Source organism: Tenrec ecaudatus, chromosome 13 (genome assembly GCF_050624435.1).
Source record: "Tenrec ecaudatus isolate mTenEca1 chromosome 13, mTenEca1.hap1, whole genome shotgun sequence".
NCBI lineage: Eukaryota > Metazoa > Chordata > Mammalia > Afrosoricida > Tenrecidae > Tenrec > Tenrec ecaudatus.
Genome location: NC_134542.1, coordinates 133392163 through 133415075, shown reverse-complemented (window position 1 = coordinate 133415075; position 22913 = coordinate 133392163). Strand labels below are relative to the sequence as shown.

Genomic DNA, 22913 nt, shown 5'->3' with positions numbered 1-22913 from the left:
TCTTCCTGTTAATTTACCTTGGAGTCGTTTAAAGGCAGATTTGGGAGCTCAAGTCTAGAGTCTTAGATTCCAGCAATTTTTCTCCGGGTCCACTTGAAACAGTGGAGCCAAGAGAGTGAGGAATAGGAGATGGATATGGAATGTCTGGTGAATTGCTAATATGAATTACTTCCCCCTTTGCCATGACACCAGCCTGTCTTTGCCTAGCCAAGATTACTAAACATTTGATCAAAAATACTATAGAAGAATCCTGATCAATGAAAGCTAGCGGCAGAACAGAATTCAAATTCTCATGGACTTTCTAGAGCCATGGAAGCTAGAGGCACCCTGAATTGTTTGCTGGAGATAATCCTGAAGCTTTACATTTTTCTTACACTAAAATTATTGTGACAGTCTTCATAGAACTAAGAAATAGCTTGACATAACTTGTCCAACAGAAGTCTGTCTTGAGCATTAAGCTTTTTCAAGATTTGCTTTTTTAAATATTGACAACAGAAACTCAAAAGATTAGATAGAGAACCTCTGGGGGAAAGAACTTAGGTTAATGCTGAAAGAGTAATTTGTAAAAGAAGGGTGTAGTCAATTCCATTTAATTGTGCATGTGGAAATTGTTGTGTATTTGTTACATTTTCTTAAGAACAACAAACAACAATGAACTATAAAGTATTAAAAAAAAAAGCATAGGTAGGGTTTTGTCAGTGTAAACTTCATAGACACTGAGGGTGCAAGAGCCAAGAAATCAGCAATGACATGCCGGTCTCCTTTGATAACCTTAAAAACCAAACAGGAAAACAGCTCTTGAGAATAATTGGTGGAATGAATGGGAGATGTTTCTTTCTGATTCTAATTTGCCCCAAGTTTTAGCTACAGAAACTGAACATGTAGCTCTCTTTACCTACTTTCAAATATTTTATTGTTTTAGTCTCCGGAGGATTTTTCCCGGTCAATTCATTTAGTTCAACTCATTCATCTTTCCCTTAGATGAAAGTATCATTCATTCATAGCATGTATCATGCATTCATAGCACCATGATAATAAAGAGTTCATTGCCTCACCAAGGATAAAGTAATTCAGTAAATCTGTTATTCATTCAATATTCATCCAATGTATAATTATGAAGCATTTGGAAAGTACTTAGGGTAAGTTGATGAAGCTTCTTATCCCTGCCCTTAAGAGCTCATAATATATTTGGGAAAAGTTTGGAGGCCATTGCTTGGAAATGAAAGGCAATAAAATGAAACATTTCAAATAATTGTCTCCTGGGCTCAACTACTGGCTTCCTATGTTATTAAATACTCTATACTGCTTGCTTCGCTAATTTTTTCCATTTTTAACAGAAAAACGACCTTAACTATATCCTCTGAATGTGGTAGGGAAGTTTAAGGAGCTAATGTGCCTGTAACATTTACTGTGTACCCCACATAACAACACAGAAACAGCACCTCCCTGGAAGTTGTGACAGTTGTATATATTAGGGGTGATGTAATAAAATTTTGATTTGCTAAGCTCACATGACATGCCCTTAACATTATCTTCCATCTCCAGAGCAGCCAACCCAATTTCCAGGGGCCATTTATGTAATTATATCATCTCGTCTAGCAATTCTAAGAGTTAACTTCAAAATGTTATAGAATTGCAAGTATGCGGTACTTCTTTTTTTTTTTTTTTGCTAATTTAGCCAAGTTTTCTTTCTGTTGGCATTTAACATCCTATAAGTGTGTAGATGGTTGATCTGGTAGTTGCTTTGCAAAGCCACCTTTTCTGGTACTATTTTAGGAAAAGAACACGGTAGTACTTTTAACGAATAAAGTCATCATGATTTTCTACCACCTTTAATTTTAATTGACTAATATTTCTGAAAAGCAGCAATTTGCAAAAACAATAGAAAGCAATCCAGCTGGTGAATTTAAAATCACTGCTCCTTTAGAGAAATTAAGCCTTTCTCTCTCCAACACATGAAAAAGCAACAGTCACAATCACTTTCTTTCTCAATATATTCTACTGCTTAATGTATTTTCCTTACAACTCTCATTTTCTCAAAGGCAGGTCAAGTGAACCCAACAGTAAAATTATATGTTGTAAACCTATATGGACCAACTCATACTTTGGAACTCATGCCGCCTGACAGCTTTAAATCAAGGTAGGCAATTTCAATTTCACTTTTACAGGGAAATAGATATTTTAACTTCAATTATCATTTCATTGCAATTTAGAGGAAAATGTGATCAGCTCAACATATCCACTTGAAAATAGAACCAAGGTTTCTTCCATTAGCTCAGAAATGAAGTCATTCTGGCTATTTGGCTCTTCTCAGAAAGCATTTAGGGTTTCAGAATGATTAGCCACACCACGAGGTTACTCAGGTACTGATACTAAGATTCAGAGCTTTTAGAGAATATGTGACAGAAGAATGGGGACAAAGGACATTTTTCTCTGAATTTTCTTCCTTAAAATTGTCACTCCATTTTAAATATTATGCTCTTTAAAATAGTACAGTCCTTCAAAAAATTGCAATTCTTTTTCCATTTTCTCCCCACAGTTCACCAGTGACTCCTAAACATGCTTCATGTAGAGCAATTCAATGATATTTTGTTTTTTAATATCCAATAGAAGAAGCTTTCTTACTTAAGAAACTTGACTAGAGATGGCTCCTGTAAATCCAGGTGATTGGTTCAAATAGAAATTCTACTCAAATGCTGTTGGGGAGATTCTAACACAGCTTGGAATTTTCACAAATAGTTCATAGGAGCATTTATAATATTTTTTCCTTTCTGAAAAGGTTAACAAATGTGGAATGCTTACTACAAAAGATGATTCATTAACAACATAAAGTAAACCATCCCTTTGTGCAAATGTTAGTGATGGGTACCAATACGTATAACATTGTTGGGGTAGACCCCCAAGACCACTTGGTTTGATAGATATAAAATAATGAAGGACTCTTTTATCAAGTTATAAGAATATAATTCTTGTAGGGATACACCTGAACTGACAGTTTCTTTTTGTTTATTTCCATTGTTAGGGACCCCTAAGGCTGTTCTGGCTTTCAGTGATCTCCTGTATAAAAAAACAGAACACCGCTAATTGGTTTGCCATAATCATAACCATGGCTATGTTTGAGCCCATTGTTATAGCCCCTGTATCAGTCCAGCTTTTTGAGGGTCTCTGCCCACTCCCAACAATGTCCTATTTTACCAAGTATGGTGTCCTTCTCCAGGGTCTGGCTTCTCTTGATAACATCCCCAAAGTGCACAACAGGAAGTTGTAATAAATGGCATGGCTTCCCTATTGCCAAGAAGTGTGGGTCAGACATGCCTCCAAGACCCATTCTTTTTGACCTATTCAGACATCAACCATTCCTCACATTCTGCTCTACTTCTATGCTGAGTTTCACACTGTTGCAATGGCCAAAGAGGACTCACAGACAATACTCAAAATGAAGGGCATGTATTAGGGAAGTTAACAGTTTATAGCAAGTCAGCATCCCTAAACAGTAAGGATACAGTCATGGTCCACAGCAACAGTCTCCTCAGGCTGCAGTCAAGTCTCTGCCTGGTCCTCAGTCTCTCACTCACATGGTCTGTTGGCCTTTGCCTCCATGGGCCAGGAAGCCAGCTGGCCTGTTATCTGGCCATACAGTTCTATCATTGTGGGCCAGGAAATGGTACCCCATAGCCTCAGCACTGCTTCTTTGCACGTCTGTGCCACAGTCTGCTGCATCTGCCCTTGGCGTTCTCCACAACCTCAGGGAGAGGTCTTGGTCATGTTCCTCCATGGATCCCGATAGGCAGGGATGCCTCTCTATGTTCAGATGACTCTCACATACTAACGAAGGGCTTCAATTAAGGCGTGGTTCATCTTTTAACAGAGTATGCCCCAAAGGAAAACCAGGAATGGTGTCTGAAACCACTCCTTCCAGTAGTATCTAACTATGCCTCCAAGGAAAGAAAGGGTGTGACTGGTGCGTACCTTCTCCTAAAGTCTCTTCCTTCTTATAAACAATTTTATTAGGAGCTAGTGCAGACATCCTACCATTCCATAGCTCAACCGCATCAAGCAGTGATGTCCAACTGCTACCACAATCAGTTTCAGGACATCTTCTTCCTTCTCTAACTCCTTGGCATCAGCTCCCCTTACCCCCTCCTCCACCCATCCACCCCCAACCTCCTTTCCCCACCGTAGCCCCCAGGAACTCTCATTCTCCTTGTTGTCTCTGTAGGTTTTTCAACCCTGGGCTTCATATACCGAAACACAGAAAAGCATATCACAAATATTCAAGGAGGCTACCTACAAGACACAAAATACATAAGAAATGAACCTCAATATGAAAAAAAAGAGAAAATATTGAAAACAAGATCATGCCTAAAGTGTCGCAGAGTGGGGGTCAAGTGACAATATTTTAATCATCTGAGTTTATCCTTTTCATGTCCTATATTCAGCCCTGTGATACTCCCTGTTTGGCAATCAGTTTATTCCCATCCCTCAATTACGGTTAAAGGTAAATCCCCAGAGGCTTATTTCCGGTGTAGATATTGCAAGTGCATCTTGGTCTTCCACTCTCTCCCACAGCCTTCTGCAAGCCAGGACGCCACCATTTAAACTCTGATAGTATTTCCTTCTTTAGTTTTGGACTATATAAATTACAGCTACTTTAGTCACTGATGTTGGTATGCTTCTTCCATGTGGACTAAGTTGATATCTCACTTACATGACTGCTTATTTGGAAAAACAATCCTCTAAGACCCCAGATGTTATTTTATCAGATAGCTGTGAACCATCTAATTTCTTCACCATACTTTGCTTGTAATGCCTAGATCTTCCGAGTCTCCTTCATGAGAGTTTCCTTCAGGATCATGGTGTTAAGGACTCTTTGTTATAAAATTGGAGCTAGGATTCAATGTGAACCCCCAATCCATTTCCGGGTCTGTGTTTTTATCTTCTTCTGGATCCCCTTAGCGACTTTTTGTTGTTGTTGATGATTTAGGGTAGAGAATATTATAACTCTTATCCCTAGAGCATAGTATATTCTGTTAATATAGGTATTGATTGGCCTCCTGGTATTAATTTTTAAAATAAAACACTGTTGAAAGAGGGATATTGGACCAATGTAGGCTAACACATATTGCAATACCTGAATAGTTTACCTGTAAAGAATAAGTCTTTATGTGATAAAGTCACTTCTTTACCCCACCCTAATCCTGTCCATCAATAGAGTACATAATGCCCTACAAAATGGTCTTAGAGCCACAGGCATAGAATCCAGAATTGCATAATACATCATAAAAGGAGTTCTGTTCATAAGGGCCATATTAATTGACTACATCTAAGAAGTCTCATCATCCTCACTTCCGAGGAACTTACTTCATCTAAGGCAGATGGTCTCCTTCTTCTTGAAGTCCATGTTATATTCACTACTCTTCTTCAGTAGCATTCCTCAAATGCACCCATATTATTTATGGTTTCCCTTATTCGTTGCCCAGCATCCACAGGCTTAGGAGACGATTCACTATACCATGGGGCTTGGATCAAGCACACCTCAAAGTAACATATTTATTTTTTAATATCTTAAATAGGGCCTTTGCAGGAAATATGTATGTATATATATGTGGTGTTTTATTACACATATATATTACATTATATATGTGTAATAAAACATTACTGTCAAGGCAATCCTGACTCATATTGACTTTGTATCACAGAGTATAACTGGCAGGGTTCCTCAAACTTTTTAAACAGGGGGCCAGTTCACCATCACTCAGACCCGTTGGAGGGCTGAACTATAGTTTAAAAATAAACTATGAACATATTCCTATGCACACTGCACGTATCTTATTTTGAAGCAAAAATCAAACAGGGCAAAAACACCTGGCAGACCGGATAAACGTCCTCGTTGGGCCGCATGTGGCCTGCGGGGCCTTAGTTTGAGGACCTCTGCTAGGGTTTACAAGGCTGTCAACCTTTACGGAAGCAGCGGGCCCTATCATTCTATCATGATGTGGCTACTGGTTTTGAATCACCGACCTTGTGGTTAGCAGCCCAGCCTTTAACCTGCTGCACAAACCAGGCTCGAAACTTCTGCAAGAAGTCTTGTCAAATCAAATTCTAACTTCTTTGGATGCACTTGTTCTTGCAAACTTGAAGGTGGTACTAACAAGTGAAATTATGGAGACTTCTGATTTTTGACATTCACTGCTCAGCCCTCTGATTTACTTAATGCTCTAAATAACAGGCTAGGAAATTAGACCAGTAGCTCTATCTCCACCACTATCTCATTGTGTCACCTTGGATAAGCCACTTTATATCCTTTTGCCCCAGCCCCTAATTCCTAAAACGAGTAGGCACAGCCATCAGTTTCTAAAAATCTTTAAATGGGAGCAATGTGGCCGCAGTCAGTTTCCTTTCCAGGACATGACAGTGATTCCTGATGTTGGTTTTGTTACAGGGAAGAGTTTCCAATGACGTCATAAGGTGGAATGTAGCAGTGTTAACAAATATAAAAATGGTAGAATCAATTGTAATTCATTTCAATAGTTATTAAGTATATACCTTTCTAGTAAAAAAATAACTTGACCAAAATAATTACCTATTGTCAAGTCTAATAAACAGGCTAATATACTGGGTAGACTAAGAATGAGGAAGAGTTAAAAAAAAAAAGCCTTTAGCTGTAGTTCAGGCATATTGGTTCAGCAATGACTGTGATAATCAATATTTAGAAAGTCATATAATATCTTCTTAATACAATATGTATAACAATTGTGCTTCTTCTTTCTTATGGAATTATACAAGTAGAAATTGAATCATTGGAGATGCATGAAAATATAAAGTAAAAGTCAATATTTACTACAAAGTGGTTATGCTTGAATGCTCCCCATGGTTTCATATTAATGGAAATGGATAAACTTCTTCATTATTCCCTGCTGATTGAGTTTGTAGAAAAGAAGGGTTATCAATTGGTTTTTATTACAACTGTATCTAAGCACTTGAAGTACTGATATTATACAAAGGAAAAAAACCTCACAACACCTTGAGCAAAAATAAATATAATTAATGGTGTAAATAAAACAGGACAAGAGGAAAAAAGTGCACACACTAAGCTTCATAGAAGTTGAGAAAAGGAAAACAAATTCATTTTCCTTAATTTTGTATCAAAGTTATCAGTATCACTGTTTTTAATGTTAATTAAATTCATATTAAGACTTCATCCATGCAAATTTGCTAGGACATCATTGTTCCCTCTCCTTTAGACACTTGAGATCTATGAGCAGGTGACATTTCAGATATATCCACAGGTTACTAGACATAACAAGGATGATGGCACAATAAAATGGAATCATTGAAATGTGGTGGGTAACTATTAACAAAAATGTGAGCAGTAGCAAGGAGAAACTGAGGCGAACTGATAAAACGACTAAAATGTGCAATGGCAGAAAGTTAATATTTCCCCCAGGACAGAAGAGGAGAAGTGGGGAGCATATTGAGCTCACTCACTAAAGCCTGTAGTTGATGGGTGGGATGAAGTGGGAGCTGTATATGCTAGTAATATTAGCACTTCAGCATTGCTAAGCCTGATCAGATATAAAGATACAGTCACACGTTGATGATATAATCCAAACTCAGGGCCATTGAGTCAGGGCTGACTCAGAGCAACCCCCTGTGGGTTTCTGAGACTGTAACAGTTCATGGGAGGAGAAAGGGCAATCTTTCTCCCAAGGTGCTGTTGGAGGTTTTGAACAGCCGATCTTGTGACTCACAGTCCAATGCATAACCACTACACCACCAAGTGCGTAACCACTACACCACCAAGACTCCAGAGAATTGATAATAAAGTGAATTTATTATTTGAGTATCATGCCATTATGTGTTTAGACAGTATTTCAAATGATCAGGATAATTTTCCTATGAACACAACCAAGATTTCGAGAAAAATGAAGAGAAGGTGTTTGGTGACCTGCAAAGTGGATCATTAAAGTACATTAATAGTGAATCAAGTTTCATACATGCTTCCTTTGCTTCCTTGTGCTTCGAAGATATTATACTTTTAATAGAAAGTTTCTAGCAATTGAAAGTTCTAGCAATAGAAAGTTCTAGCTATTGAGCAAGCCTATTGACACAATTATTTCAAAAACGTGTTTTATGTCTCTATTTCACATTGTGACTTTAAAAAAAAAGCAAAATTTTCCACATTGGTTTTACACACTTAACAGAGTACAGTGTAGTGTAAACATAACCTTTGTATACAAACAGAAAAAATTGTGTGATAAACAGTAACAAACAGAAACAATTGTGTGACTCACTTTTCTGCAGTATGTCCTTTAGGAAGGAGATCTGGCATAATAAATGTATTCGATAAGAGTCACACTGAGTCAGCATCAACTTGATGGCAGTGAGCTTGGTTTTCATTTTAATAACAATGTATAATATTACATTTTTTGATATCTTAGCAAAGTATCTCCTTTACAGTGGCGACAAGTCATATTCTTTTACTCAGTGAAGTTATAAACAATACTTTTCCCTATAGACACGTACTTCCTAATTTCCTGGGCTTTATGCCAAACAATCCCTTAGCGTTCTTTTCCTCGGATAAAATCACTCAGTGGGAATCCATGGGTGGCTCAAAGTGTTAAGCACTCAACTCTACTGAAAAGTAGTGCTTTGAACCAGAGACACCTCAGAAGACACAATGGTACCCCTGCACAAACATTGGGTCACCTTGTGCCAGATTTGATGGATGACAACTACCATCAACAATGGCTAAAATATTTGAATGCATAGGATGGTAAGTAATGCTTACCAAGTTCAAGGTTGTACATGATTTGGTTTGTTTGAAACAAAATGTGTTTAGATATGTTTGCGTCATTCGTGGATGGCTGCAGAAAAGATGTCTTGGTAATACATTTTTCTTTGCCTTGCTTTGGAAAAAAAAAAGAGGCACAAAGAAACAGTGGCTCCTGAAAGAATATGCTGGACCATTTAAATTAAGGAAGAAAGGAAAGCTCAGATTAGAATGGCGGTTTGGGGGGATTGCTAAAGGGTAACCTTGATATATTTTCTTTTCCTTTTAAAAAAATTCATTTCATTGGGGGCTCATACAATTCTTATCACAATACATATCTACATACATCCATTGTGTCAAGCACATATGTACATTTGTTGCCATCATGATTTTCAAAACATTTGCCTTCTACTTGAGCCCTTGATATCGGCTCCTCATTTTCCCCCTCCCTCCCCCTCTTTCCCCTCCCTCATGAACCCTTCATAATTCATAAATTAATATTATTTTGTCATATGTTACACTGATGTCTCACCTAACCCCCTTCTCTGTTGTCCATTCACCAGGGATGAGGTTATACATAGATTCTTATAATCGATTACCCCTTTCCACCCCACCTTCCCTCTACCCTCCAGGCATCGCCACTCTCACCACTGGTCCCAAAGGGGTCATCTGTCCTGAATTCCCTGTGTTTGCAGTTGCTATCTGTACCAATGTACATCCTCTGGTCTAGGCAGATTTGTAAGGTTGAATTGGGATCATGATGGTGGTGGGGGGTGGGGTGTGTTTAAGAATTAGAGGAAAGCTATGTGTTTCATCGTTGCTACCCTGCACCCTGACTGCCTCATCTCCTCTCCACAATCCTTCATGAAGGGGATGTCCAGTTGCCAACCTATGGGCTTTGAGTCTTCACTCTGTACTCCCCCTCATTTACAATGATATGATTTTTTGGTTCTTTGATGGCTGATACCTCATCCCTTCAACACCTCGTGGTCGCACAAGCTGGTGTGCTTCTTCCATGTGGGCTTTGTTGCTTCTGAGCTAGATGGCCACTTGTTTATCTTCAAGCCTTTAAGACCCCAGATGCCATATCTCTTGATAGCTGGGCACCATCAGCTTTCTTCACCACATTTGCTTATGTGCGCCTTTGTCTTCATTGATCATATTGGAAATGGGGGCATTCACGGATAGATTTTCTTAAAGGACATAATATGATCACCAGGCTTCTTATGAATAAGTTTTAAGAAAATGAAAAATACATTTGTAAAAAAAGGCCAGGAAAAGGAGATAATGACCATTTACCTATGTTGAGAAGCACTTAATTGGTGAACCTTTATCTACTCTGCTGAAATTGTGCCCCTTCAGACAATTTTTGTTCCCCAAACTCTAAGCATTAAAAAACCCCACAATTTAGAAACCATGAAGATATGGAATCTGCCATTTTGACATGTTATAAACCAAAAGTGCAGCACTTTTCGAGAAAGGGCCAGAGAGAGGTAATCACTAGCTTCTGAAGTATATAAACCTAGATGAAGCATATGTGGGAAAACCATATTTTCAGATTTTGGTGTTCTTGCTTTTAATTTTGCAGCAAATACATATCTTTTTACTTATCCCTATGAGAGCATGAATGTATCCAGATTTGAATTATTAGGATAAAAAGATAGAAGATGTTTTCTTATGGCTTGAGCTAGCTTACAAACTTGATTCCCTGATCAACACTCAAGAGAAGAAGTTTTATTTTGAATTTGAAGACCTGGATTATTTTGGTTACCTAACTTCTATTTGGTTTATTGATTTATTTATTGAGAGCAAGCCATGTTTGCAACTATCGTAGGAAGAGGTTCCTAACCTAGAAGAAATATTCCGTATAATTATAGTCAAAGAATGTAAAGTAATTTCTACATTTTGCCATTTAGAAAACTTATAAGGAGAGTTTTTTTTAACCTGGGGAAAAGCACAATGTATTTTTCTAATTTCTCACTCCATTGCTTCTCCATTCTTTTGGTCTTTCTTATTTCTAATTCAGGAAGAGAAAGAACCATTCATGAAATGAGTATAATTTCCCCTCAATAGTAATTCAGTTGAGTGTTGATCTGAGTGTACCACAGTAAGAGCTAAGATAATGCCCTCTCTCTGGATATCTCAGACCCCACAGTAGATACACACACCATCCAATTTAAGGGAAGAATGACCTTGCAAATTCTTAGTTTAAGAGTGTCATTTAAGAACTAATAATTGTATTGGAATTTTTCCGAATTTATATGAAGATCTATGTAAGTCCTAGTGGCAAATACATAAATATTTTTGTGGTCATGACGCCTGTGGATTTTTTTTTTCATAAACCAGGTAAGTGTTATTTGGTCAGGGGTCCTGGGGGCATAGTGGTTACCTCTTGAGCAGCTAACTACAAGGACAGCATTTCAAAACCACCAGCTGCTCCATGGGAGAAAGATGAGTCTTTCTACTCCAGTAAAGCATTACAATTTCAGGAACTCACAGTGGGCAGTTCCACCCTGTCCTCTGGGCTTGCTAAGAGTGTATTTGGCCCGCTTTTGCTCATTGAAAATCTTTCTGTGGTCACGAATCTTCTGGGATGGATTGGCCTTTGCTCACTGGCCTGGCATTCCTTCTGGGTCTTGCGCATCATTTCTGTGCTTTCTTTTCCATTTCACGGAAGTTTCATTTACCTGCATTTCATATTCTTGGTAGAAATATCTGGACTTCCCAAGAAGATATAGACTAGGGAGGAGCTGGAAAGCTAGTTATAAGAAAGAGATGCTTCTTTTGGCCCCTGGCCGTGGGATGCCAGATGTAATGAGTGTATGAGATGCCATTTAGGACAACCACTTCTATAGCAGATAATACACGAAAGGTAGCATTTTCAGGTAAGGATACTTCCCTAACCACCACCACCACCTACCCCACTATGGGGAAGTCTTAGCATTAATAAAATATCAGGTCAAGCATACCTGATCCAGAAGAACTCTTTAGAATGATAGGGAAGGGAAGGGAAGAATACAGGCACCTGAGGGATATTGAACAGCTTATTATGAAAATCCCAACATTTGAAATTGTGGTAGTAAGGCGATGACTCGCTATTCAGATTGGGGTCATGTGATCAGGGTCATCTCCAGGATTAGAAAGGCGAATTCTGTGCTATTCAACATACGACTAAATTTAATGTCTGAGTATAAGATATGGTATGTTCAAACCTACTAGAATGAGATTAAGTAGAAGTATAACTGATCATCAGATTGCTTAGACAATTATAGTTTGACAATTTTCACTTAAACATATAAATTAGCATTTTCTCTTAAATTTTTAATCAAATTTGCACTAATTGGTTTGAAGTTGTCTCCCGAATATTAAAATCTCTTTTAAAATAAATAATTTAATCAGTGAAAATAAATATAACTTGTCAAAATCTGTAGAAAAAGTTAAAAAAGGAACTCTTCTAATATAAACATACATGAAGTGTACATTAAGAACAAAACTCAGATGACTATTTAAATTTTTTCATTTGTTATTGGTCTCATTTACTTTGAAATAACTCATGTCAATTTGTCATCTTATGTGGCACAAAATATATTATTATTAAACTTAGCCAAATAATACACACTTATGACCAGGTTTGAGAATCTTTTCTATAGCTGCTCTGCCTGTATTTTCTATAAATTCTCCTTGAATTTTCATTTTTTGGTTCACTACTTTTGTAACAATTAATTTTCACTTCAATTATGAGCACCATTTATACAAATTAATAAGAAATACATATATTCAAAATAAAGTATTCTGTTCAGTTCTTATTGTTCAGATTGCTGGTATTTCCCACCCTCATTTCTCCATGATGATTTATCTCAATAAACTTATTAAAAGTTAATATTTATATTTGTGCTTTTTCAGATTCACATTGCCAAATATGATGTGTGCATAGTTAATCAGCTTAAATAAAATATAGTACAAATGAGCGAGGCATTGTTCTTTGTATTATTATAGGAATCTTTGCATTAGCTCCAGATTCTGCCTAAAGCAGCTGCACAATTGATTCTGAGAGGTCTGGCTAACTCTTTTTAGGACACACTTCCTGTTAGCATGCCACTGAGTTTCCAGGCAATTTCAGCTGGCTGTGAAAAGCTGCCAGATATCTTGAAGAGATTTGGGTAGAAAATATGGCAGGCTTCCAGGGCTGACTAGTTCTATTTGCCCTTTCACTGACATGTTCTGTTTGATGTGCTCAGGGGTTTTCTGGAGGAAGCCTAACTACTCAGTCACAGGATGGCAGAAGGGTGCGCGTAGCTGGAGGTCTAACCTGGATGTATTTAAGGACAGCTGGAAGTCTAACCCGGATGTGTTTACACTTGATTCGTTTCACGAGGAGGATTTTCTTTGTAGTAGATGTTTCCTAGGTTACATAAAAACTAGGTTGCTTTGTTGTAAGACAAGATTCATGGATGCTACCTTATAACCCATTCTAAACTCTCTCGTCTATCATAATAGGGTAAAGTTTGCAGAAGAATGATGTTTTTTTTCTTTTTAGCACCAATTGGAGTATTAATAATGACTACATGTTGTGTGAAGATAGGGATTTTGTAATGTAGTAAATGTAAACATATAACTTACAGCGCATCATAACAGACTATATATATATATATATATTTCCCCTCTGTAACCAATCAGAGTGCATTATGATAACAACTTGTTGGCACCTACACTCTACCCAAAATACAATTCTCTCATCGTCTGTTTAATATCCTTTCTATTAATAAATGTTTTGATTAAAAATGGGATCTATGGTTAAAATATTATGAATTGAATGTTGGCCATAATCCTTGGTCTAAAGCAGACAAACACCAAAGTAGAATATTATGACTTAGAGATAATGTCTAAGAATTACATATGATTATCAAAATGAATGTATTTCCTTAGTTGGTTATTACACTTTAATTGGTCATTCTTTATAAATGGCTATTGCCTTATCAGTTATTGATTACATCTTTAAAAAGAATAAATATAGTTCAAAGATATATTATTTTGCAAATATAATAAGAAAATACTCCAAATTTGTTAACAATTTTTTGATATGTTCAGTCAAGTCCATTTTTGCCACATAGGAATCAAAGTAACAGGATGGAACTGCTTCTTGGAATTTCTAGGTTATAATATTTGTTGAAACAGATCCATAGAGTATTTCTCCCATAGAAATCCAGGTGGGCTTAGATTGCCAACTTTTTAGAAAGCAACCATCACGCTACCTCAATAAATTTCTACTATATTTTTAATGTTTCCAGTGGTGTTTTTTTTTCTTAGAAACAGTGCATTCTAAATTATTCCTATTTTTGGTATATATGAATAGGTATGTATTTGAGCATGTGTATATAAACATGCACATATATGGCATTAATATGTGTATTACTTAAAATATCAATGTGCACCCATATGTAAATAAAAGTTATTATGTATTGGCATCCTTATAGATCTTTAGTTATTCTTGCATATAAACAATTGTATATTTTTGACACTGTACAGAATCTCTGGCTCTAAACATATATTTTAATTTTTTCCTACCAGAGAATATTATATCACTATGGTCAAATGGGTAAGCAATACCAAGACAGTGGTCAGATGGATAAACCGACCCCAGAACATCTCCATCCTCACAGTGTGTGAGACCACGACTGGAGCTTGTAGCAGAGTGAGTAGCATTTTTATTTTATGTTGAAAATTAGGTAGTTCATGTTACTTTCCAAAATGAAGTTGTACACAGATGTCAAGATTTAACTTACAAATATAGTAAGGGAAATAAAGAGCATATGTATATGTGCATATATATACCTATGCACACATATTAATATTAATGTGTCAATATTTAAAAGATCAAATATATGTATATACATAATAATTCTGAATGCATTCTTTAATCCATAAAGCTCCAACATAAGTAGGAAAGAAAAGCTTATATTTAAAATAGAAATATTTGGATATAGAGAAAAATACTAATCCATCATATTAGTATTATCTTTAAATATAAGACCTCTTTCTATATTTTGATTCAAATTAACTGGATAAAGACCTTTCTTTTTTGTATTTTTAAAGCAATCAAAATTAATGTATTCCTTTTTCTAGAGATTAGTTTTATCAAATAAAAAGTTGCCTGTATTCTTAAAGTTATACAGAATATTCAAAACAAAATTCCTAAATTGCTATGATTTGAAAGCAGGTTTTATTTCATTTTATAGTTACTTTTTATAAACTCTGTGAGTAATTCTGCTTGTTTCAGTTTTTAATGCATTTGCAAAGGAAATGGTACAATTAGTTTGAATTGCTATCTTCTATTATATACCTGGTACTCCTGTTCAAGATTCCAGTATTGTTTGCTAAAATTAAATTTTTCATTTAAGCTTCATGCCTTACATTTTATTTAATAACATTTTAGAATATCTTTCTCATTAACATACAATAAAAACTACAAAATATTCTTAAACATGTAAATAAAGAATACAGGTACATCAATACTAAGCATGTTTATACCTAGAGATTCCAGATGGTTTTAACATTGCAAATTATTCAATATAATTCATCATGTCAATTAGAGAAAAATAAACCAATATTCCAGAAATCAGATGAAAAAGACATTCATTCATGCTAATAAATTTAAATCTAAAAGATAGAAAGAAACATCACCAATCTGAGAAAAGAATATTGCCAAGAAATAATACAGTTAATGAAATATTGATTTCAGTAACCTTAAGGTCAGCATTAAAACAAGGGTATCTATTCTTTCTAATATGCATCTTTATCTTGGAAGTCCTAACTAGAGTAACCTGTCACAAAATGAATGTGATAACTCTTGGTAAGGAAGAAATATGGTCTTTACTTGCAGAAGACAGGATTGTGTATATAAAATTTTTTAAACGAAATGCCAGGAGGCAGGAAAAGTGTTTAATTTAGCAACATCAAACTGTGTACTAAATTTCCTGATTTTGAAATCTTTACAGTGATTATATAAGAACATATCATTTTCCTCGAAAGAATTATTGACATAATTTAGGATTCTATAAGAAAAACAAGTCTAACTTATTGATAAATATTTTGAGATATGTATGTACTTTTATCTCTGCTTCATTTGGTGTTGCAAAAGTATAACTCCACCTTCCCCTCAAACGGTTTAGAAAAATGTGAAGAGACAAATAGAATGATAAAGAAAATCATTCAAGATATGAACAATGGTAAAGATGTGGATGGGGTCTTGAAAATGTTTCCACACTAGTTATTACTTCTCTGTACATTTGCACTGATTTGCGAATAAACAAGAATAAAAGACAGAATATGTTTCTATATTCTAACCACCATCAGATATAAAACAAGTTAGGATATTGTTCAAGTCTTTAGAATATTAAATATGTTGACTAACATGTGGCAATAGTTTTTGAAAATTATCCACATCATTGAGAGGAAAATTTTTAAATGTCTACACAAATGGAAGCTTCGACATGTTTTACATTCAAAGGCTTAGTATGTTAAGCTGTCAGTATTTCACAAATAGAACTATCCTTTCTGTATAATCTCAAGTAGGCTTATAAAGAAACAGAGTAACTGTAAAATTTATGTGGAAATGTCATAGACCAGGAAGACCCAAAATAATGCTGTGGAATAAGGCCAAGTTGGAGGAATGATACTACTTAAACTCAAGTACAACTAGAAGGGCACAGAAATCCAGAGATTCTGGTGTAGGTGTAAAGATACTCACATTTGTCAATAGACCTGAAGTCAGATTGCAGAAATCAATGCACACATATACCATCAATTGATCTGAAACCTAGGCTCCAAAGAAATTCCGTTAAAGGAAGTGGTGTTTGAACAACTGGTATCCATCCATAGGGAAAAACAAAAAAAGTTTGACTACTGTTTCATACCATATTCTAAAATCAATTGGCATAAATTAATGTTGCTAATCTAAAAGCTAATACTGTACATTCTATAGTGGAATATAGGGGGTTATTGCTTCCCTCTTTTGACTTGGTAGAAACTTCTTAGAATAGAGAAAGCAATAACATAATATAATATGTACATTGTGTATCTTCAAAATTACAAACTTCTCATCAAAGGGACTGTTAAGGAAATGAATAGGTAAGTAACAGAATAGGAGAAGATAGGAGGCTATCTCAAAACTACTAGGCGATACCATATGATACACTCTGTGTTTTAAAAAGTATCAAAAAGCAAAGCTAATATTTCTCAGCATCCCATCCTCCTAGGTCTCTGCACTTCTGATAATGGCGGTTCCATTTCCCTGTTCTTCCCCACAAAGAATGTTGTGCTCTTGATTTCAACCACATCAAAATGGCAGCTTTGACCTCCTTGGGGAACACAAATTGTGTTCCTTTTAAATGTTACTTGAGTTTTGTGAACAGAAAGATGTTGGAAGGGAGAATCTCAGGGATGTAGGGACAGTGAGGTGAAGGAACATTTCCCAATGAAATGACCACAGGACAGTTCTTTTTTTTTTTTTCTGAGGGGGAGGGAGAGAGGGGGAGAGGGAGAGAGAGAGGGAGGGAGAGGGGGTGAGAGGGAGGAAGGGAGGAAGGAAGGGAGAGGGAGAGAGGGAGAAGGAGAGAGAGAGGGGGAGAGGGAGGGAAAGGGAGGAGAGGAAGAGAGAGAGGGAGGGAGAGGGAGAGGGAGAGAGGGAGGGAGAGAGGGGGAGCAGGACAGTTCTTGCTGTGTGAACTTGCCAGATACCCTAGTGGAATGATCACCACACTGGGTTCCCACAACATGGCTACATAACCTCTTAGATGACTATATAAGAATTAAAAAACAACAAAACACATTAGGAAGCACGGTTTTGAATGGACAATTTGCTTGGAGGAACTTTATAGAGATTAACTGCAATGCTGAAAGAACTGCTTTGCAGCCATTCAAGTCTGGCAGATAAATGTTTAAACACATCTTGTTGGCAATCGATTTGTGTGTCTATAAATTGGAACCCTAGTAGCAGTACTTCTTGACCTCTTACTTTACAAAATGTGTAGGCAACGAGGGATCTAGAAAGGGCTCACACATCTTCATTTAAAAAGCAAGCACGCAAAACTATCAACACAGTTTTAAAGGACTATACCAGTGGCCAATAAAAACCTGAAAAATGCTGCAGATGATTGAACATTACCAAAAGGTAGATTTGAAAGCACAGTAATACTTGATAGGCACTGACATGCCCAAACCATTCGCCTTAAGTCAATGTCTGCTCTTGGGAACTACTGGTTTTCTAGCGTAGAATTGCACAACGTTGCTTTCAAGATTGTCACCATTCAAAAGCAGAGCAGCAGGCTTTATTTCTGAGGTGTCTCTTTGTGGGTACAAACTGCCAACATCTCAGTTAGGAGCCCATCTCCCAACCATTTTTTCTCGTTCAAGGATCACATATACCCACCGGAAGGACTAAAATTTCAGTAATCAAAACAATAAATGGGCGACAACATCAACTTTCGATGAGGATTTGGAGAAGTGGAAACATTCTCTGTTGCTAGGAATGGAAAAATGACCAAACCACCTTAGGAAATGGTCATTTCTGATACAGCTAAACATGTGTATCCTAAATCAAAATAAAACCCACTTCATGGTGATCCTAGGGAACAAAATAGAATCGCTCCCTTGGTTTCTGAAAGTAGAGCTCTTTACAGGAGCAAACAGTCTCATCTTCCTCCTACAGAGTGGCTGGCAGATTTAAACCAGTGACCTTGCGATGGCCAGCCCAACACATAAACTGTTATGATCCTAGACCTCTTGGAGGAGGTCCTAAGACTCATTAATTTTATCCTCAGATATTTTGCAAGAAATACGAAACATTCATATACAAATAGATTCTTTACCGTAGTTTTATTCAAAATTGCTAACAAACTTCTACTTAATAGAGAACCAATAAAAAATAATGAGGTATGCAAGCATTTAAACAATGTTTTTCTAACCAGCAATTTAAATGCAACAGATTATGGATTCACTAAACAATAAGAATGAATCTGAAATACATATGGTATACACACAAATCTCTATGCAAGATTTTAATTACCTGACTTTCTAAAATAAGCATACTTACCATAATCTATGCAGAGAAACTCTGAATAGTGGTTATCTGGAGTAGTACCACTGAGAGGGAGCATGAAGGATGGGAGGAGGGAGAGGTAAGTATCCTATAACTCAATGGAAGGAGCATCAATTGGTTACAATTCATTAAATGGTACTCTTAAAATCGCACACCACCATTTGTAAATCACACCTCAATATCTTCTTTAATCATTTCCCATTTGAGCATGAAATTTAAAACAACCCCAAAGTTTCCTTAATTGGAATGGTTAGCAAACGTGGACAATAGAAATGGTTGAGTCCGGCATTTGTGAATTAGATTTTACTGATGAACTTTTACATTTAGGTTATATTATTGAGTTACTTAGGTCATCGTTTCCATCTATTTAGATTATAAGCTTTTACTATGCCTTCTACATTTATTTCTTAAAGTGTTCTGCCTGGTTTGTTGTGAAATTTGTCATGGAGTCACATAAAATTTGGTGAATAAAACATAGTCTAGTTCATATGAAAAAGTCTATCACCTTTGCTGTATAAAATAATCTGAATATTTTATTACTTTATCAGTAACTGAAAGATTATATTTAATATATTCAGGGGAACATAGTGATGTAAAATCTTACTGATCCTTTATTGGCATGCTATTATATTGTATTTAAAACATTTTACTTTCTTCCATAATTAAAATCATGAGATACATAATGGCATGTGAGATTTTACACTCGTATGGATTCTAAAATAATTGATGATACTAATAAGCAAAGTCATTTATATAGATTTTTGTTCTATGCTTTAGAAATACCAAGAATTTACTGCTGACATACAGAGAATCAAGGAAATGATATTTCCCTAATGACTGCATGCAGCAAAGATATATTGATAAGAAAAACTCTAAAAAGAGAACATGATCAATATTCATGTAATGATTGTAAAACTTTTAAAGAGAAATTAATACAAGTATCTGTAAATGTACTATTATGAATATTTTGAAATTTCTACCTATTGTAAAGTTGAAACAGTAGTATATTTTTATTTAATTTTACTAAATTAAATACACTATTTATATTGATACTTTTTTAGAAAGTTTTAAGATATTTGAGAATCCATTATATGTAAATAGTATTACTAAAATTTTATCTAACTATACTTTTTTACAATTAGTGAATATATAATTTTGGTATTTCATTAAATTTGAAGTACACTTTATAGAAATTTTAAAACAAGAGAAGGAAAAATAATCTATGCTAGAGATGGATTATTTATTAAATGATATCCATTTTTTAATTTTATTCCTGACCATTTGCTCAGTTTCTTAGAAAGTTTTAATAACGATGTCTCTATGTGATGTGCAGAGTTAGGAGGGCACTGTTCAGAGCAGGAGCTTAGCTAGGATAACAAGCACCCTGACAGTCTAAGTTACCCTCTCCCCCTAAGTTTCAAGTGCAATAAATGCTGATAGTAAAAGTCAGCAAAAAAAACACCACCCAAAACCAAAAAACCTTTCCCCTCAAACCAGGCAACTTTAATTTATTGGTGGTGTCTCCAAGTGTCATTATATTCCTCATCTTGTGTCCATTTGAAAGTTTCCATGGGGACAGGTTCCCCACTCAACCCATCTCCACTTCCCTGCTGCATGGCAGCAATTCTAGATGTCTGATCTGCTTGTGGAAAGATATTTGGCTGTAATGGACTCATAGAAACTTCTTAGTCTGCCCCAATTCAAGTGTTACCCAGACGACCTTACCTACTCTAATATGCCTTTAACGTGGTGATTTAAAAGAGTTTGAGTGAAGTAATCCAATGGAGCTGGTCAATGATCTTCTGTCTCTGGTGACATGCTTCTGATCATTTTAATGGACTTTCCAACGAAGAGGTTTTAAATTAAATTACCACTTATGCCCCATTCTCTATTCATTCAGTTTAAATCAGTAATACCTCTCAGAATTTCCCCAACTGAAAAGGGGCCTGGGCGGTGGTGGCTAATGAATTACAATGGAAATAAAACTAAAGTTAATGTGCTCGTTTGGGTCTTTAGATTTTCATGTCTTCAATTTTTTGTTTGTTTCAGAAATATGAGATGACATCAGATACATGGCTTTCTAAACAGGTATGCATATATGGTCTATTTATGTCACATTTGGCCACTACTCTCCCATTGTTTATATGACAACAGTCCTTAAAATTTATTTCAGCACTATGATTTTACAGCTTTATTCTTCTTGAAGTGAGTTATTTTCTTTAAAATATTATTTATGATTTAGGCTATTGTGTCATTTGTGAAAAGTTCCATTGGCTTTTCTGGAACATAAATTGCAAACTAATTATCATAGTCAGACTTCAAGATCATTCAAATGAATAAACTTTATAAAGTTGAAGGGCAAAGTACTCTGAACCATCAAAGCTAAACACCATCAACATGACCATCAAACTGTTCCTGACATCGTGCTAAACTCTACACAAATTGATCATGTAGAACTCATTCATGAGGAAATAGCTGAGATAAATACTCTTACTTAGAAGATGTTCCTAAAAGTAGACTGTGGGATCATGATACTGAAATCTAGATGAACATGGTGAAGTCACGATAACAAGTATCTGTACATGTGCGCTTATTCTAGAAACTTCAGAAGGAAAAAAAAAGTACAGAACCCAAATCATAACTGGCTCGATTTGAATATTAACTTCATTTGTAGTTTTGCAAAGGTGGCGTGCTTTGTTTGTTTTCGTAGTTGGATGCCACCTGAGGACAGGGTAGAAGTGCTCCGGTGAGTTCACACGGCGCCAACTCTTCATCGGAGCACAAAGACTCATCTTCTTTCCTGCAGACTAGCTGATGGTTTCAAACCGCTGACCTTGGGATTAGCATCCCAACGCACAACTAATAGACAAGCAGTTTACAGCGATTGAATAGAAAGTTTTCCTGGCCCTATGACATATCATCCTTCTACCCATTTCTCAATTCCAGTCACATTAACCCTCTAATGCAAAGAGCTTACGCATGTTCCCTTCCTTGTGACTGGAATTGTACAATTACTGTCTTATTCGACGACTATTTTCCACATTTCATCATAAATCATTCAAATAAGACACCTAACAACTTTAACAAAATTGCAACACTAATGAAAGGTACTTTGTAGTCCAATGTAACCTTTTGGTAACCCTTTATAATATTATTTCTGTGTTTATTTTACTAAACTCCAAAAGAATTGGAAGATCTTTCTCCTTTGCTCCCACTTGTAATCCAGAATATATCAGAAGTACTCCAAAATAGTTATTAAATCAAGATATTTAAATCAAAATTGCTGTAATTCTGCATGCATATATTTACAAATGAATGTGTATATCTTTTTATGTTTCTATCCACATGCATAGAAATATACTAATGTGAACAGCTTAATCTTAATCAACATTCACAATGAAACTGGGAAACAAGCTAGACTTTTGGAGCCAATAAGTTAAATTTTTCACCAAATTAAAAAATTAATTTAAAATATACAGTGAAAAACAGAATAAATATAGATGTGTTGTGAGGAACTCTGCTTCACTACATTTATTTTGCTATTTTTCTCATCAGTGACATTGGTAATTGTCTAACACTCATCAACATAAAGCATGTTCTTCTAGGATTATGTCCTTCAAATTTGAATCCCAACTCATGAATGTTTAATAGAAACTTTTTTTTAAAATCAACTAGTTCTCAATTATTCAAAAGCAAATTCAGTTAATAGCTTATCACCGTTGATTTTTCTTCAGAAGCCCTTAGAGAATTTTATGCGACACTTTGAAGCAGAAGATATTTATAGATGGCCGTGGTAGTAGTAGCAGGATGAAGCAGACTTTAATACAATAATTATCATGAGCTCACCCCTGGGTAATAGGAAGTGAAAATGTTTGGTCTATCATTCAAAAGAGCTACAGTTGAGGTAACAAGTATGTAAGTAAAATATTTTGGCTTAAAGGTAGAGTTTTATATAGACATTCCATTGCCCTATGTGTCATAAGCACTGTGACTTGCATTTTGTCATAAAATATAGAGTGATATTGTCTCCACCTTCTTTATTTT

At 35.8% G+C, this 22913-nt stretch overlaps 1 protein-coding gene across 2 annotated transcripts in view; it reads left to right on the top strand.

The window, feature by feature from the left end:
* DPP10 (dipeptidyl peptidase like 10) overlaps positions 1-22913 on the top strand; it is a 775824-nt gene that overhangs the window by 650673 nt on the left and 102238 nt on the right. For both annotated transcript variants that reach the window (XM_075529534.1, XM_075529533.1), the window contains 3 exons: positions 2043-2140; positions 14342-14465; positions 20919-20957. In XM_075529534.1, the coding sequence (XP_075385649.1) occupies positions 2043-2140; positions 14342-14465; positions 20919-20957 (261 nt within the window). The remainder of the gene's footprint in view (positions 1-2042; positions 2141-14341; positions 14466-20918; positions 20958-22913) is intronic.